Source organism: Mustela lutreola, chromosome Y, assembly GCF_030435805.1.
Source record: "Mustela lutreola isolate mMusLut2 chromosome Y, mMusLut2.pri, whole genome shotgun sequence".
Classification (NCBI taxonomy): Eukaryota; Metazoa; Chordata; class Mammalia; order Carnivora; family Mustelidae; genus Mustela; species Mustela lutreola.
Window position 1 is genome coordinate 85,549 of NC_081309.1, and position 17,702 is coordinate 103,250.

General features: G+C 56.0%; 1 protein-coding gene across 1 annotated transcript; it reads left to right on the plus strand.

Annotated features, from left to right (window-relative positions):
* Positions 1–4,998: 4,998 nt before the first annotated feature.
* Positions 4,999–16,807, plus strand: LOC131822503 (testis-specific Y-encoded protein 1-like). Its single transcript, XM_059158814.1, has 4 exons — positions 4,999–5,125; positions 6,512–6,589; positions 6,750–6,861; positions 16,575–16,807. Exons 1-4 carry the CDS (start codon positions 5,048–5,050, stop codon positions 16,805–16,807), a joined length of 501 nt encoding a protein of 166 aa, XP_059014797.1. The 5' UTR covers positions 4,999–5,047.
* The last annotated feature ends 895 nt before the right edge of the window (positions 16,808–17,702 follow it).

The window sequence follows — 17,702 nt, forward strand, 5'->3', positions numbered from 1 at the left end:
TGGTTCACATCCCCTTCCAATTTCCCTCAACTCCCATCTCCTCTCCATCTCCCAATGTCCTCCATGTTATTTGTTATGCTCCACAAATAGGTGAAACCATATGATACTTGACTCTCTCTGCTTGACTTATTTCACTCAGCATATTCTCTTCCAGTCCCGCCCATGTTGCTACAAAAGTTGGATATTTATCCTTTCTGATGGAGGCTTAATACTCCATTGTACATGGACCACATCTTCCTTATCCATTCATCCGTTGAAGGGCATCTTGGTTCTCTCCACAGTTTGGTGACCATGGCCATTGCTGCTATAAACATTGGGGTACAGATGGCCCTTCTTTTCACTACATCTGTACCTTTGGGGTAAAACCCCAGTAGTGCAATTGCAGGGTCATAGGGAAGCTCTATTTTTAATTTTGTGAGGAATCTCCACACTGTTCTCTAAAGAGGCTGCACCAACTTTCATTCCCACCAACAGTGTAAGAGGGCTCCCCTTTCTCCACATTCTCTCCAAAACATGTGGTTTCCTGTCTTGCTAATTTTGGCCATTCTAACTGGTATAAGGTGATATCTCAATGTGGTTTTAATTTGAATTTCCCTGATGGCTAGTGATGATGAACATTTTTTCCAGAGGAGAGACCTAGAGCAAAACTATGCCTGCTAATGGTAGGGAAGGTGCCATGTCCCTGACACGTAAAAAGAAGTCTGTGGCACATGCCACTTTCAGCAAACAAGTATCCTCAATGGAGGGACCTGGGAGTATGTATGTGCTCAAGCAATGGTTATATGGGCCCTTCTTTCCCCCAGAGAAAGAATTATTCAGAGGGCACAAGGTATAAGGAATAACTTTCCTTTGGGGGATAGGCAGGTTTTCCAATGGATGTGTGGAATCATGAGGATGTTGTTGATCCACTGCCATGGGTTCTCTGAGAGACAAGTCTGTAAAGAATGGAAGAATGGAAGAAGAATGGAAGTCTCAACTAATTTTCCTTTCCAGCAGATGCAGGCCATATTGAATACATGTGCACTTGTATAGAGAAGGTTCCGAGACTCTAAAGGGCAGAAAGAAGTCTGTGAGAGGGGAGACAAGATGGCGGGGAAGTAGGAGGAGGTGCCCTTTCAACCTGTACCCTAAAGTGAGCTGATTACCTTCCAAAGAACTCAGATCACCCATGAAATCAGCCTGAGATCAGAATTATACACGTCTGGATCTCTACCAGAGCAGAAGACACCAGGGGGCAGGTAAAGTGGAGTGGGAAATTTGGACTGATATCAGAAGATAAACAAAAGGGGGAGGGAGTCACCAGAGGAGACCCATTGGAAAGTAATATCCCAATAGGAGAGTGCCCTACCCCTGGGGACCAGCATTAACTTGGGAGTCTGGTAGAAAGCACTCAAAAAGAGCAAAGGATCATTGGGGGGGGGATGTGGGAATCAGGGTGTTAGGGACAGGGACTTAAGTCCCCAGACCCAGGACAGCCACCCCGGGCATGGAGCCAGAGAAGTGCAGCAGAGAAACCAGGTCTTGGTCCCTGAAACAACAGCGCCCCTGAGAGCACGTGGGACCTGGCTCCCGTGAGGGGCTGGGAGCCTCACCAGCCAACGAAGCACAGCCTTTTTGCAGTCTCCACGTGAGTGCCCTGCCATGCCATCAGAGTCCAAGTCGCGGCCTGCGCTGCCCTTCCCTGAGAGAATTGCGCATAGGCACCAGCCCGGTGCTCTCGAACCTGGAAAGACCAGGCACTCCCAGCCTGGGCCAGCAGGAAAATCTCAGTGTGCAATCACTGCTTGGAAACTCTCCAGCAGTCTGGAGCCACCCAGACAGCCTCTGCTGCCGTGATTTTGGGTACAAACAAAAAATCCTGCATCCCCAGGGACTGTGACTGGGAACCTGCTCTGCCAGCACCCAAGGGAGGATTTATATGGGCTGGAATGAGGCTTCTCTCTGAGAGGGAGGTCAGGGTGCAGTTTGCTTTCCTCTAAACCTACAAAAACGATCAAAAGCAGTCAAGGCGAGAGAGAAAAACAAAAGTGAACAAATATAAAAACCTCCAGAGAAAAGACTGAAAAAAAAAAAAGTTTCCTCAGAACCCATCCCCTTGGGGGGGGGGGGAGGACTTAACTCAGAGAACATCATTGACTGAAAATCCATGTGACAGGCCCCAGAAAACCAACCAGGAAATTAAAAAAAAAAAAAAAAAAAGAAGAAGAAGAAGAAGAAGAAGACAAGAGAACAACCATCACTACTTCATAGGACAATTTTTATTATTAATTCATTCCCACTATTTTGGCTCATGTTTTTATATAGATAATTTTTTATCATTATATAGATAATTTTAACCTATTTACCATCACAGCGAGCTGTCCAGTACATCAAATTGCATAATAACCTTCTAACCTGAACTTTTTAATACATACACCTGTGTTTTCCTTTTGCATTTCTATTTTTTTAATTTCTTTTTTTTAAGTTTTAGTTTATTTTAGTCTAGTTTATTCTTTTTTTTAAATTTTTATTTTCTAATATAGAGTTAAATTTCAAGGTAAACCCATTTCCCCAATCAATGGTACCCCTATAGGTAAACCAATTCTTAATCCCCCTTTATCTTGGGAAAGTTGAGTCCTTTAACAAAGATATCAAGATACATCCAGGAAGAATCAAAACAACCTTCCTCACCCACACTGAGAATTTATAACCACTCTCCCATCTTCTTCCACCACTGTTTCTGTGTTTTTGTGTTTGTCCTGATAGCATATAAATCCTACACTTGGGGTTCTTTTTGATGAGGTTCTTCCTTTATTTGCATATATATATCTGCAAATATATATAATAATTTTTTCTCTTCTCATATGCTTTTATCAGTCTTTTTGTTTGTTTTTGTTTGTCTACTTCATAAATCTTACCTTGGGGCCCATTTGGGCTGAAACTTCTCTTTTATCTCACCTTTCATCCCTGTCTCTCTCTGTTTCTCTTTTTTTTTTTCTTTTCCTTTTCTTTTTTCTCTCATTTGGGTGGGGAACCCTGATTGCTCAGAAGCGTTCCAGGGTGCACCTTGACTGCACCATGGTCAATACATCCAGTTACACCTGTTCAGCCATCTCTCACCAAAATGATTAGGAGGAGGAATGCTCAACAGAAGAAAAATACACAGGATGAGCCTTCTGCAACAGAGCTAATGGCTATCAACATAGACAATATGTTGGAAAGAGAATTCCGGCTAACAATTATCGAGGCAATAGCTAGGTTGGAGAAAGCCATGAGTGACCAAATGGAATTGATTAGGGCCAAACTGAAAACAACCAGAAATCACGTTTCCAATGTTAGGGAAGAGCTGAAAGCGACCAGGGAGGAGGTTCACCATGCTCTCAATGTGTTCCATCTAAACTAAATTCTCTCAAAGCTAGAGGTAACTGAAACAGAAAATAGAATTAGTGATCTGGAGGACAAACAGATAGAGAGAAAGGATCAGGAGGAAGCCTGGAACAAACAGGTTAGAAGCCACATAAACAGGGAAATCAGGGAAATAAATAATGCCATGAAACGTTCCAATGTCAGAATTATTGGAATCCCTGAAGGGGAGGACAAAGAAAGAAGTCTAGAAGATATAGTGGAACAAGTTCTTCATGAAAATTTTCTGAATCTCGAAATGGAACCAGCATTCACATACTAGAGGCCAAATGGTTTCCTCCCAAGATTACAGATTCTTGAAAGTCCTCGAGACATCTAAAATAAGAATGAAGAATTATAATTGTAGGCAGAAACTCTTGATATGAGAATTGCTACCCCAGCCTTCTTTTTAGGCACATTGGCCTGAAAATGCTTCTACGTCCCTTCTCTTTCAGTCTGGGTGTATCTTTAGGTTCAAAATGGGTCTCTTGTAGACAACCTATGGATGGGTCCTGTCATTTTACCCAATCTGCAACCCTGTGCCATTTTATGGGCGTATTTAGGCCGTTCACATTGAGAGTGATTATTGATAGATACGTTTTTATTGACATCGAGTTACCTTTGAAGTCTTTCTTCCTGTAGATTGTCTCTATATTTCTGTTCAATGCTATTCTTAGGATTTTTCCTCTTTTATGGAACCCCCCTTAATATTTCACTTGTGGGGAAGGCCTGAGATGTGTCTCTGAAAAAAACGAGAGGAGTTGAGAGGCATGGAGGCCACCACCCGGTAGAGCGGCAAGGGCAGGCTTCCTGGCTGGCTCTGGGGCCTGCCAGGGACAAGGCTGGTGGTGACGCCGTCCAATGCTGTATCCCGCCCAGGCTGCATGCGTGACTTCCCCCGAGCAAGCCCTGTCCTCCCTCTCAGCCGCGGCCCCGGATGCCCCAAGGCCCTGTACACATGCGTGCCCCAGACTCGCACACTGGGATAAGTGGCTGAGCCCACCACGGTTCCCGGATTTCCGAACTGAACCTGCCCTCCGCAGCTGCCTGGGTTCAGGGCCACCGCCACATGGAGAGGGAGTCAAGGTCCAGGGAAGGCGGAGCTGCCCCAGAATCCGGGACCACCTTGGTCCCACACGGGGGCGGTGAGGAGGCGGCTGCCCTCAGGGAGACCGGCTCCTGCGGGCACGCGGGGGCGCTTCTGGCCCTGGAGGCTGCCGGTTTGGTGGCCGCGGCTGTGCGGGAAGCTGAGGCCCCGCGTGGCCCAGAGGAAGCCGGCGCTGGGCAGGTGTTGGTGCTTGTGGTGCAGGATATGGTGGCGGAGGTGGAGGTGGTGGCGGTGGAAGACCAGGAGGTGCTGACTGTGGAATGCGAGGAGGTGCTGGCGGTGGAAGACTTGGAGGTGGTGGCGGTGGAATGCGAGGAGTTGGTGGCGGTGGAAGACGAGGAGGTGCTGGCGGCGGAAGACGAGGAGGTGGTGGCGGTGGAAGACGAGGAGGTGGCGCAAGCAGAGCGGGTCGAGAAGCCGAAGGAGCTGTCGCAGGCAGAGCCGGTGCCGCGGCCCGACACAGCCGGGGCCGCCCTTGCCGCGCTGCAGGTGGTTCAGGAAGCGCTCCGCTCTGTGGATGTCCAAGCCACCAGGGCCTACCTGCGGCTCAAGCGCAGGATGAATCAGAAGCGGAGTGGTCACCTGGCTCGAAGGAGGGCCATCATCCAGGGCATCCCTGGCTTCTGGGCACGCGCCGTATCCTTCCTTCATCGCGCCGGCTGGGTTTAGGCCCCTGGGGAGGACAGTGGGAGCAGGGCAGCATGGAGCAGAGCCTGAGCCTGAGCCAGGGGCTAGAGAACTGCGAAGCTGGGCCGGGCTCCCCCAACCATGGCCCCCACCCCTCCAGCAATGGGCACCTGCCAGCAGTAGGCCGCTGGGCCCGCAGGGAGCGCAAAGCCCCGAGCCCTGGGCCTACCCTTCTAAGGCACTGCCTAGGGGGCCGGGGTCCAGCAGTGAGTGGTCCGGGAGGAGGTGGGTGCGGGGAGTGCGCGTTGGCGGGAAAGCCAGAGCCTGAGACCTGTGGAGTCCTCTGTGTGTGGAAGCTCCGCGCCAGTGCTTTGGGGCTGCAGCACCCCCACACGCCTCTGCGGTCCCGGAACCGTGTCAACACTCTGGACTCCTAGTGAAGCCCAGCCCACTTGGCTCAGAGCACATGTTGGAAGGAAAGGATTTTGGGGGTAAATTGGGCAGATGGAGAGGCTGCCCGCCTCATTCCGTGTCCTTCTAACCGTGTATGGTTGCCGAGTTCCCGGGAGACCTAGGGTTCTGTGCTGCGCTTGCACTCATTGAGAGTCAGTCAGCAGGCTGCCTGATTTCAGCGGGCCCCGGGACCCTGGACACGGTGCCCGCGGTGCTACACACTCTGTCTCAACAGGCCCTCCTGAAGCAGTCCGGGGCCCCTGGCCCAGGTGCTCACAGACACGTTCCTCCCTCCCTGCCTCTCCCTCTCCATGTTCCCCACCCGCGCTCACTTGCTCTCTCTCTCTCTCTCTCTCTCTCTCTCACCCTCCCAGCCCTCCATCTATGTCTGTCGTCAGGGTTTGGGTGTCTCTGTCTCTCTGTCTCCCTCCCGCCCTACCCTTTCCTCCGTGTGTGGCTGACTCTGCCAGGCCCTTACTCGGGACCCTGGGTGTGCAGCCATGCTGCAAGCGAGCGGAGCAGCCCCCTTGTGGGCACAGAGGGTCCCTCAAGGGTCCAGGGCCTCAGGTGAGCACACAAGCAAACGGGCCCGTGAGGGGGACCGAGCCCATCCAGACATCCAGAGTGGTGACTGACTGCCTCCTGGCCCAGCCTAGCACGGGCACAGGCCAGAGAGGACGTAGGCAGGGAGAGCGGGCGGGCTCTTGGCCTTGCCCTCTTGGGCCCCAGGAGCCTCAGCCCTGTTGATCCTCGAAGCCCTGGGATGCCCCAGGGCAGAGCATGGGTGACGAAAGGGCAAGCGCTGGGGAGGTTGGGACGGGGAAGTGCCTGCTGTTTCTGCACAGGCCGCATTCCGTCCCTGGCTCTCAGTCGGGAAGGGCCGGGGCATTCCTGGTTCTCTTCCCGGCCCCCTTGACGTCGAGGCTCCTTGACCCAAGGCAGATCCTGAATCACCCCCAGTTATCAGCTGTGATAGGTGACCAGGACACAGACATGCTCAGCTACATGACCAATTTAGAGGTTAGCCCTGGAGCCTGAGGCCAGCGGTGGTGCCTTGGGAGTGGGGGTTGAGCTGGAGTGGGTGCGTTTGAGTTGCTGAGAGTTGCGGTCAGTCAGTCACGCAGAACACCTAGGGTCAACGACCCCTCCCCCTCCCCCTTCTCTTGCTTTCCTGCGGCAGGTGGAGGAACTGGGTCGTCCCAAGTACCGCTGCAGGTTGATGTTTTACTTTGGGAGCAACCCCTACTTCCAGAACGACGTGATCGTTAAGGAGTATCACCTGAGCATCGGCGGTAGGTGAGGGCTTGAGGTGCAGAGGAGCTGGCGGAGGGCTTCCCGGCATGAGGGCCCGGGGGTGGAAAGGGAAGAGTGTGGGGTCCTCGGGGCAGTGCAGGGATTTGGCACAGGAAGGGGGACAGGTCGTCGGTTGAGATCGAGAGCTGGCGTGGGTCCTAGGCCTCGGAGAGCCTCCCTTAAGTTTCCTCGTCCCGCAGGATATCGGGAGACTCGTTGCACTCCAGTCCAGTGGTTCTGGGATTATGAACGTGGTGCTGCCAGCCGCAGGCGAGACCCCAGCGGCCTGAACTTCTTCAACTGGTTGTGTGACCCCAGCTGCCCAGGGTCCAACAGGATCGCCGGGGTGAGGCCCCTGCGCCTTCGTCAGCAGCGCAGATGCTGGAGGCCCGACTGCTGGGGAACGGGGTCGGGGGCCCCGTGCTCAGCTCACCTTTTGTCCCCTACCAGATCATCATCGAGGACCTGTGGCCCAATCCCTTGCAGTACTACCCGAGGCAGGAAGGCGGCCTCTGGGAATGAGCTGAGAGGACGACCTGTCGGTGAGGAGCCAGGAGGGCTGGGTCCAGAGCCCTGTGGGCAGGGGTGCCAGGGGACAGTCAATTTAGTGGCGGGGAAACTGAGGCTCAGAGGAGCTTGGAACCATGGAGCAGGGGGCAGGGTGGGAAGTGAGCCTGCGGGAACTCAGAGCGCACACACAGGGCCGAGGATGGGTGTAGTCTGGCAGGTTCATGCCTGCCATGCTGTCCTTCGGAAAACCCCTGGCCAATCCGGACAAGCAAGGCTCCCCCAGCCCATTTTCCTGAAGTGTCTCCCATGGCTGTCGGCCTCTCTCTCGGTCCTCCTGCCGCTCGTTCGGTTGGCGATGGCCTGCCTGTCTTTGGGAGTCGGGCTCCTTGTCCCAGCCCACTCTTGGACCACGACTCCCTGACGGCCGTCCACATGCCTGAGCACCGCGTGTCCTCCCACATCGTTCACATGTCCTTGGGAATGGTCCCAGGCCATCCCAAGCAGGGTCACGGTGCCCTGGCTGTGGAGGAACTGGGATCCCACGAGTACAAGGCATGCTCACAACATCACGTTCACTATCCCTGGCATCATACATTTTCACAAATAGCTAAGACTTTTGTGTGTATTTTCATGTTTCTGTGTGTGTGTGTGTGTGTTTGCGTGCGTGTGTGTCTGTGTGTCTGTGTGTGTGTGTCAAGGCATGGCAGCCTTGTGGAAGTGGACATCACAGAGCATCCGCGTTGCACCACCAAGAAGAATCTGATGAGGCCTCCACCGTTGAGAGACCTGCATGGGCTCTTCTCCGTGGTGCTCAGCCTGCACGGGACAGCAAAAGGGACAAGGATCAGCAGGGGCAGCGCTAGAGAGGATCCTGCCCCTAGCTGCAGGGTCAGGGAGAAGGGCCATAAACAAGTTACAAAGCACCTTGTGTCCATGTGTGGTTTTATATTGGGGGCACAGGAAATGGCAAGGAGGCAAGAAGCCTGGTGGGACCCTCCAACCCCCATCCTGTTGGATTCCATGGGTGGGGTGATGGAGAGCAAGGGGCCAGGGCACAGCCGTTCTTGGCCTGCGGACAGAACCCCACCCTTCCAAGCAGGATCTGCAGAGGAAGGGAAGAGGCGGGGCTCTCTTGGGAAGTCTTGTTCTGTAGAGCGGGGCACACAGGAGGGGTAAGGTGCTCCCGAGTGGGGCCCTGGGGTCCCCTGGGCTCCTCGTACCACCGTATTCACATGGCTTGGAGAGCTTTTTCTGTTGCCCTTCAACCTGGAACTGTGACCAATGCATGCTCTTAGTCAGCTCCAGCACAAAACCAAGGGTCGTGGGAGGACCAAAGATGAGGTGGTCGCTCACGATCCCTCCCTGTGGCAACAGATCCTCCTGCAGCTCAGGGGACAGTTCCACGGATGTGTGAGGGAACGCAGGTGTGCTCCATGGGATGGGTGACATCCTGAGTGTTTATGTGTGAGGGAGCCGCTGAGGGCAGGTCCGCGCCTGCACACGGCCATTTTGTGTGTGTGTGTGTGTGAATGGGCAGTGGTGAACGGCCCTATGCCCTCGACCATGTGTATGCATTGTGTGCCTCCTCTTCAATAAAGAACATGTAGCGCATGTGTGTGTGTATGTGTCTCTCTGGGGCCTTCTTTGTACAAGTGCTGGAGAGCTATGGTGTGTGTTGTGGGTGTATGTTCCATGTGCAGTTCTGTGTCCAGTGTTTGGGCTGAAGGTGCATGAGTCCGTGACAGAGATAGGATGTGTGCAGGGAATGCATGTGGGTTTGCATGGGCTTTTGTGCGTGTGCGTGCACATGTGGGTGTTTTTGAGCGATTGAGTGTGCATTTCTATGTCAGGGAGGTCGTGTGTTTTCCTCGCATGTGTCTGCATCCTCGGGGAGTGTGCATAGGAGTATGTGTTTTGGACAGGTGAGAATGCCAGTGTGTCCAATTCTGTGGATGTTTATGGATTGCGGGGGACCAGGGGCAGACTTCTTTTTTGAGCAGGGTCAACTGTGTACGCCTATACCAGAGACCTTGTATGTGTTGTCCGTGTGTGCATGTGCTTGCAAGCATAGCTGTGTGTTGGGGAGGGCAGGGATGCATGCCTGCGCGTGCTCCGTGTGTGTGTTTGGTGTATGTACGTAGAGAGCTCATTTTTATTGTGTAAGCATGATATGGTGTCAGTGTGTGTGTGTGTGTGTGAGAGAGAGAGAGAGAGAGAGAGAGGGAGAGGGAGTGGCTAAATGTGTGTTCTTTATGATAGAGATGATGGGTTTAGCTTACGTGCTTCTGTACCCTTAGGGCTATGAGCGTGTGTGCATGCTCGGATGTGTCACCGTCAGTTGTATATGCTGTGGGCTCGAGGCCATAGAGGTGGTAGGGTATGCATGTTAGTGTTTTTGGGCACACACGTGTATGATTTTTATGGTGAGGCCAAATGCGTATGCCTGTGCCAGAGACATTGTGGCAATTGGGTGTTTCCCGAGCGTTTTTGCAAACACCTATGTGTCTGCATGCAAGGGATGGTGTGCAGGCCTCAGATCCATATGCACGAGTGTGTATGTAGTGTGTACAGTGGGTTCGCATGAACGCACGCCTGTGTGTGTGCCTGTGTGTGAGTGTGTGTGTGTGTGCAGGCTTGTGTACACGTGCGTTCTTTGAGGATGCAGAAAAAGGGTTTTGCTTACATTCTTCCCTTTCCTCAAGGGTAATTTTGTGTGAGTGTGCATGCTCCGATGTGCTGGGGTCAGTTGTGTATGCCTGTCTGCCATAGGCTTTGGATGTGGTCTCTTGTGTGTGTGACTACGAGTGTTCCAGGTCACACCTGGGTACATCTATTTCAGTTGGGACCAAATGTGTATGCCTGTGCCAGAGACGTTCTGTGAGAGCTCTATGGTGTGTGTGTGTGTGTGCTTACGAGCACCTCTGTGCCTGCATGCATGTCTGGTGTACATGCCTGAGTTGCAGAGATACATGTGTGTATTTAGTGTGTTTGGTGGGTTTGCATGAGCACATGTGTATGTGTGTGTCTGTGTGTTTGAAAGGAGCCCGATGGGGTGTGTTTGTATTTTCACTCTGTGTGTGTGTGTGCGTATGTGTGCAGCCGTGTGTGTGTCTGTGTGTACATGTGCCATCTCCTATCTTTTGTTTCAGGACCAGGTGTGGGAATGCAGAGCCCTCTTCTGAGTGCCTGAGTGCCCGTGTGTCCGTGTGTGTGTGTCTGCATATCTGTCCCACCCCGGGAGGTTCATGCTGCTGAGATGCATATGAGGAAGCATCGCCCTTGACCAGAAGCCATGAAAACTTCCCACGGAGCCTGGTGCCGGGGTGAAAGACAAGGTCGACTGAGGCCCCCGAGGAAAACCACTGAAATGTAGAAGACCGATGTCACCCGTGTTCCTGTATGTTCCTGTGTGGAGGCTCACGAATGAGCTCCTTCTCAGAAAGGAGCAGGTGGTGTGCCTGAGCTCCTGGTATAAGGTTGGTGCTTACGATGCTGCCTTGGAATCCCCATTCCGAGGAAGGGATGGGCCCTCATGCTTGCCCAGAGGTTTGGGACACATAAGCTCTGGGACGGCATCCCAGCGGGGGGAGGTCCTTCCCGTGCGGATGGTGGTGCTGGGCAGCGGGAGTTGATGAACAAAAGGCCAGCTATCAGATCTCATGTCTTCCCTGGGGTAAAGACAGAGGTCAAGGCTAGGGAAGGATGAGCCAGCGCCAAACATGGCCAGTGTCTGGGTTTGGGGGATGGCGATGCCAGTCCTCCAGAGGGCTCCCTGGGGATGTCCTCAAGCACATCCACTGCACACAGCAGGGCTGGGCCTGTAGTTCATTTTCCCTTGGACCCCAGTGCCCGTGTTCGCTACCGGTCTGGCAAGGGGCCTGCCTCTTGCTGACACGGTCATCCTCTCCGGCACAGAAACAATGCTGTGGAGGGAGTGGAGGCCAGGCCTGTGCCGTCACGTCTCTGATGTCGCATCCCTGCCTGGGCCCATATCAGCGCAGCTGGGCCTGCATAATGGCCTTTGGCCCTGGTGAGTCTCTGCTTTGCCACAGATGCGGGGCTGTTGGCCCGACCTGGGTTTGTATGAATTTCTCTCGCGGAGACAATCTGCCTGGGCCCTGTGGGCCCCATGTTCTTCAACATGGAGTCAGATGAGGCCGGGGCTGTCTCAGTACTCTTCGAGGAGTCCTTGGCTGCCAGCTCCGTAAGCCATGTGGTGACGCATCCTTGGGAACAGAGGAACACCCAGTTCTTTCTGCGGCCAGCGACGGGGAGGGATCTCCGGGGCCACGCCTAGGTCATCAGGTCACTCATCTCTCTCACTCATCCCACTTTCAAGTACACTATGGCTACGGGACGAAAAGGTCAGTCTCTCACACGGAGCATAGGCAGGGGCAGCTTTTTAAAGGCTGCCCATTGTGCCGTCGTCTACATCGTCCTAGATGGCTGTGAAGACACCTCACTGACCGGGACCGCCTGGCGCCCAGGATTGCTAGACCCGGTTCCTGTGTAAGCCCCTGTCTGTTTTCCACCCTCTCCTCTGCTGCCGTGACTTCCTCTTTGGCTGTCTGACCGGTGTTTTCAGGGAACACGATTGCTGACCTCTTTGACACCACTGGATGGAGCTCTGCTCAGCGGACCGTTGGCTTCCGCAATCGGGTGTGTGTTGGGGGGGTCCCTTCTGCATAGGCGGTATGTCTTTCGGGCCAGTACGCCTTGCACCCTCTGTACGACCAAAGCCTCCCTCTGTGCCTCCGGCCTTCCTCGCTCCGTCGCTGTGTTTCCATCCCCACACCTGCACACTCGTGTCTGTCCTGAACTCTGTCCGTCAATCCCATCGCCCCCCTCGCTCCCCAGCTCTTCTTCTCCCCCTGGGCTATGGTGCTCTCCTCCCAGGCTCCCTGGCTTCCCCCTCTCTCTGTCACCACCGCAGCCTCCCCCATCTGCAAGGCTGTGCTGTTTCGAGGGCACTTCTGCCTCTGGACCCTCAGGACCCTCCTCTAGGTCAGTTTGGATTGCACCAGTCACACCAACGCCGGGACCTTTTCAGGGACAGTCTCAGATAATTTGCCTGCTCGCCACAGGCGGCCATGCCTTTTTCTCACTGCAGGCGTCCCTCTCTGCACTGAGAGCTAACGTGGGCAACGGAGACACTTGGGCCCACCAAGCAGCCTGCCCTTCATCTCAAGGAAGCTCCTCCTGCTTCTTTCAGCTCCCAAACCCCCAGGACACACCCACCCATCCTTGGTATGTGAGGCCCTCCCATGAGGCAAGCACAAGGCTGGCAGCCTTGCCATGCCCCGCGTGGACTTCCTCACACCTCCGGTGGCCGGCGTCCTATGTGGCCCATGATCCCCCCCTGGCGTGCACCTGCATGAGGGGTGGTTCGGACCCGAAGGACGTGCTGAGAAAGGACACATTTGCTGTCAATGCGCACCTGGTTGGTGCGCCATCCCCTCCCCGGCTGGTACTCCACTCAGCGACGGACCCAGACAAAGGGAGCACTCGGAGCAAAGTTGCAAGGAAGACCCCGAGAGCCCTTGGATGAAGGTCTGGCGGCGACGGAAGAGAACGCAAAGAGGAAAAGAGACACAGACAGGAAAGAGAAAGAGGTCGGGCAGAGGAAAGTCCAGCGGGAGCGGGTTTTAGCAGCGGCGGGCTCCCAGAAAGATGCAGTTGGTCCTCGGACTTAAAGTCTGGCCCGTTAGCATGCCTCCCAGTGCCAGTGGGGGAGCTGGCTGGGGCCGGCTTAGAAGCTCTGTGTGCACCCTGGTGGCCAGGGACTGTGGCTCTTGGCTACGTAATTTCAGGGCAAGGACATTGTGTGCAGATTCCTTCTCTGAAGGAAAGCTGGGTGGAGCGCGGTGGTGCTGGGGTGTGGAGGGGGGTGGTCCCTGCACGCAGCAGCTTGGTGGTAGGCTCCTGGCTCCCTCCACCGCTGGGTTGTTCCAGGGCAAAAGCCCGACAACAGTGACGCGGCTCCGTTGGAGCACCAGCCGATGCCCCCAGGGCTTTCCCCGGGTTCCGCTAAGAAGCAGCGTGGGAGGCTTTCGGGCTGCGGGGAGACACGGGATTCAGCCGCTGGATTTCAAATGTTAGCGACAGGCGAGGGGTCCCAGAGGGACGGATGTGAAAGGGACGAGCGGGACTGTGACACGAGGGCACCGGCGGGAAGGCCTGCGAGGTGTCTGTGCAGAAACGTTAGGGGTTGGGAGGCGCGGAGGGCACCGCGGGGGAGCGTCCCGGGCGGCCTTCCTGGCTAGCTCTGGCGCCTGCAAGGGCCCAGGAGGGTGGTGGCCACGCCCACGGCCCTATCCCGGGCGAGACCCCTGAGCACTCCCATCCTCTTGGGGCTCGGAGTCTCTGTCGCTCCCAGGACGCATGCGTGACTCCTCCCGGCACGCCCCGCCTCGCGCCGATAGGCCGCGGCACCCACCGCCCCGGGTCCCTGTGCGCATGCGTGCCCCAGGCCCGCGCACTCAGACAGGCGGCTGCTGCCCACCGCCGACGCCGGGCGCGGACCTGAACCTGCGGTTCCCGCCTCCATCGCTTGCCCTCCGCAGCTGCCTGGGTTGAGGGGCACGGCCACATGGAGAGGGAGTCGAGGTCCGGGGAAGGCAGAGCTGCCCCAGAATCCGGGACCACCTTGGTCCCAGACGGGGGCGGTGTGGAGGCGGCTGCCCTCAGGGAGACTGGCTCCTGCGGGCACGCGGGGGCGCTTCTGGCCCTGGAGGCTGCTGGTTTTGTGGCAGCGGCTGTGCGGGAAGCTGAGGCCCCGCGTGGCCCAGAGGAGGCCGGCGTGGGGCAGGTGTTGGTGCTTGTGGTGCAGGATATGGTTAGGAAGGTGGAGGTGGTGGCGGTGGAAGACGAGGAGGTGCTGGCGCTGGCGGTGGAATGCGAGGAGGGGGTGGAGGTGGAATGCGAGGAGGTGGAGGTGGAAGACGAGGAGGTGGTGGCGGTGGAAGACGAGGAGGTGGCGCAAGCAGAGCGGGTCGAGAAGCCAAAGGAGCTGTCGCAGGCAGAGCCGGTGCCGCGGCCCGACACAGCCGGGGCCGCCCTTGCCGCGCTGCAGGTGGTTCAGGAAGCGCTCCGCTCTGTGGATGTCCAAGCCACCAGGGCCTACCTGCGGCTCAAGCGCAGGATGAATCAGAAGCGGAGTGGTCACCTGGCTCGAAGGAGGGCCATCATCCAGGGCATCCCTGGCTTCTGGGCACGCGCCGTATCCTTCCTTCATCGCGCCGGCTGGGTTTTGGCTCCTGTGGACGACAGTGGGACCAGGGCAGCAGGGAGTAGAGAGTGAGCCCGGGGAAGTAGTGTTGAGAAGATGGACTCGGCTCCTCTAACCATGGGCCCCACTTCTCCAGCTGTGGGCACCTGCCAGCAGTAGTCCGCACTGCCAGCCCCGAGGTGTGGGCACGCCCTTCTATTGCACAGCCTAGGGGGCCAGGGTGTAGAAGAGGGTGGTCCCGAAGGACGTGGGTGCAGGCAGTGGGCGTTGGTTGGAAAGGCAGGGGCTGAGACCTGTGGAGTCTTCTCTGAGTAGACACTCTGGGCCAGTGCTTTGAACTTTGCACCCCAACAGGCCTTTGTTGTCGGGGAAATCGTTTCAACACTCTCGACTCCTAGTGAAGCCCAGCCCACTTGGCTCAGAGCACATGTTGGAAGGAAAGGATTTGGGGGATATCTGGGGCTGGTGGAGAGGCTACCCAACTCATTCCTTGTCTTCCGAACCCTGTATCGTTGCCGAGTTTCCATGAGATCTAGAGTTCTGTGCACTTGCACTAATTGAGAGTCAGACAGCAGGCTGCCAGACTTCAGTGTCCCGGGGATCCTGGACATGGTGCGCGGAGTGCTACAAACTCTGTCTCCACAGGCCCTCCTGAAGCAGGCCGAAGCCCTTGGGCGAGGTGCTAAAAGACACATTTCCTCACTCCCTGCCTCTGCTTCTTCATGTCCCCCATTGGCGCTCGCTCATTCTCTCTCTCAAACCTCCCACCCCTCCATCTACATCTGTTGTCAGGGTTTGGGTGTCTCTGTCTCTGTCTCCTTCCTCCCGCCCTACCCCTTTCCTCCCTGTGTGGCTGACTCTGCCAGGCCCTTGCTCAGGACCCTGGGTGTGCAGCCATGCTGCAAGTGAGCGGAGCATCCCCCTGTGGGCACAGAAGGTCCCTCAAGGGCCCAGGGCCTCGGGTGAGCACACAAGCAAACGGGGCCGTGAGGGGGACCGAGCCCATCCAGACATCCAGAGTGGTGACTGACTGCCTCCTGGCCCAGCCTAGCACGGGCACAGGCCAGAGAGGATGTAGGCAGGGAGAGCGGGCGGGCTCTTGGCCTTGCCCTCTTGGGCCCCAGGAGCCTCAGCCCTGTTGATCCTCCAAGCCCTGCGATGCCCCAGGGCAGAGCATGGGTGACAAAAGTGAAAGCACTGGGGAGGTTGGGAGGGGACAGTGCCTGCTGTTTCTGCACAGGCCGCCTTCCGTCCCTGGCTCTCAGTCGGGAAGGGCCTGGGCGTTCCTGGTTCTCTTCCCGGCGCCCTTGACTTCGAGGATCCTTGACCCAAGGCAGATCCTGAATCACCCCCAGTTATCAGCTGTGATAGGTGACCAGACATGCTCAGTGGGCATGGGAAACATGTGATAGGCTCCTTGACCCAATGCAGATCCTGAATCACCCCCAGTTATCACCTGTGTTAGGTGACACAGATATGCTCAGCTACATGACCAATTTAGAGGTCAGCCCTGGAGCCTGAGGCCAACAGTGGTGCCTTGGGAGTGGGGTTTGTGCTGGAGTGGGTGCGGTTGAGTCGCTGAGAGCCACGGTCCCTCAGTCAAGCAGAACACCTAGGGTCAACGACTCTTTCCCCTCCGCCTCCTCTTGTTTTCCTGAGGGAGGTGGAGGAACTGGGTCGTTCCAAATGCCACTGCTTGTTGATGTTTTACTTTGGGAACAACCCCTACTTCCAGACGACTTGATCGTTAAGGAGTATCACCTTAGCATTGGCGGTTAGGTGTGGGCTTAAGGTTCAGAGGAGCTGGCGGAGGGCTTCCTGGCATGAGGGCCTGGGGGTGGAATGGGAGGAATGTGGGGTCCTCGGGGCAGTCCAGGGATTTTGCACAGGAAGGGGGAGAGGTTGTCAGTTGAGAGGAGAGCGGGCGTGGGTCCTAGGCCTGGACAGCATCCCTTAGGTTTCCTCGTCCCACAGGATATAGGGAGACTCGTTGCACTCCAGTCCAGTGGTTCTGGGATTATGAACGTTGTGCTGCCAGCCGCAGGCGAGACCTCAGCAGCCTGAACTTCTTCGTCTGGTTGTGTGACCCCAGCTGCCCAGGGTCCAACAGGATCACCGGGGTGAGGCCCCTGCAGTCTTCGTCAGCAGCAGAGATGCTGGAGTCCCGGCTGCTGGGGAACAGGGTCGGGGGCCCCGTGCTCAGCTGACCTTTTGTCCCCTACCAGATCATCATCGAGGACCTGTGGCCCAATCCCTCCCAGTACTACCAGAGGCAGGAAGGCAGCCTATGGAAATGAGCTGAGAGGACGACCTGTCGGTGAGGAGGTGCCAGGAGGGCTGGGCCAGTGCCATGTGGGGAGGGGTGCCAGGGGACAGTCAATTTAGTGGCGGGGAAACTGAGGCTCAGAGGAGCTTGGACCCATGGAGCAGGGGGCAGGGTGGGAAGTGAGCCTGCGGGAACTCAGAGCGCACACACAGGGCCGAGGATGGGTGTAGTCTGGCAGGTTCATGCCTGCCATGCTGTCCTTCGTAAAACCCCTGGCCAATCCAGACAAGCAAGGCTCCTCCAGCTCATTTTCCTGAAGTGTCTCCCATGGCTGTGGCCTCTCTCTCGGTCCTGCTGCCGCTCGTTCGGTTGGCGATGGCCTGCCTGTGTTTGGGAGTCGGGCTCCTTGTCCCAGCCCACTCTTGAACCACGACTCCCTGTCGGCCGTCCACATGCCTGAGCACCGCATGTCCTCCCACAGACGTTCACATGTCCTTGGGAATGTTCCCACGCCATCTAAGCACGGTCACAGTGCCCTCGCTGTGGAAGAACCGGGATCCCACGAGGACAAGGCATGCTCACAACATCACGTTCACTATCCCTGGCATCATACATTTTCACAAATAGCTAAGACTTTTGTGTGTATTTTCATGTTTCTCTGTGTGCGTGTGTGTGTGTGTGTGTGTGTGTGTGTGTCTTGGCATGGCAGCTGTGTTGAAGTGGACAACACAGAGCATCTGCGTTGGACCCCTACAAAGAATCTGATGAGGCCTCTACTGTTGAGCAACATGGATGGGCTCCTCTACTTCGTGCTCTGCCTGCACGGGACAGCAAAA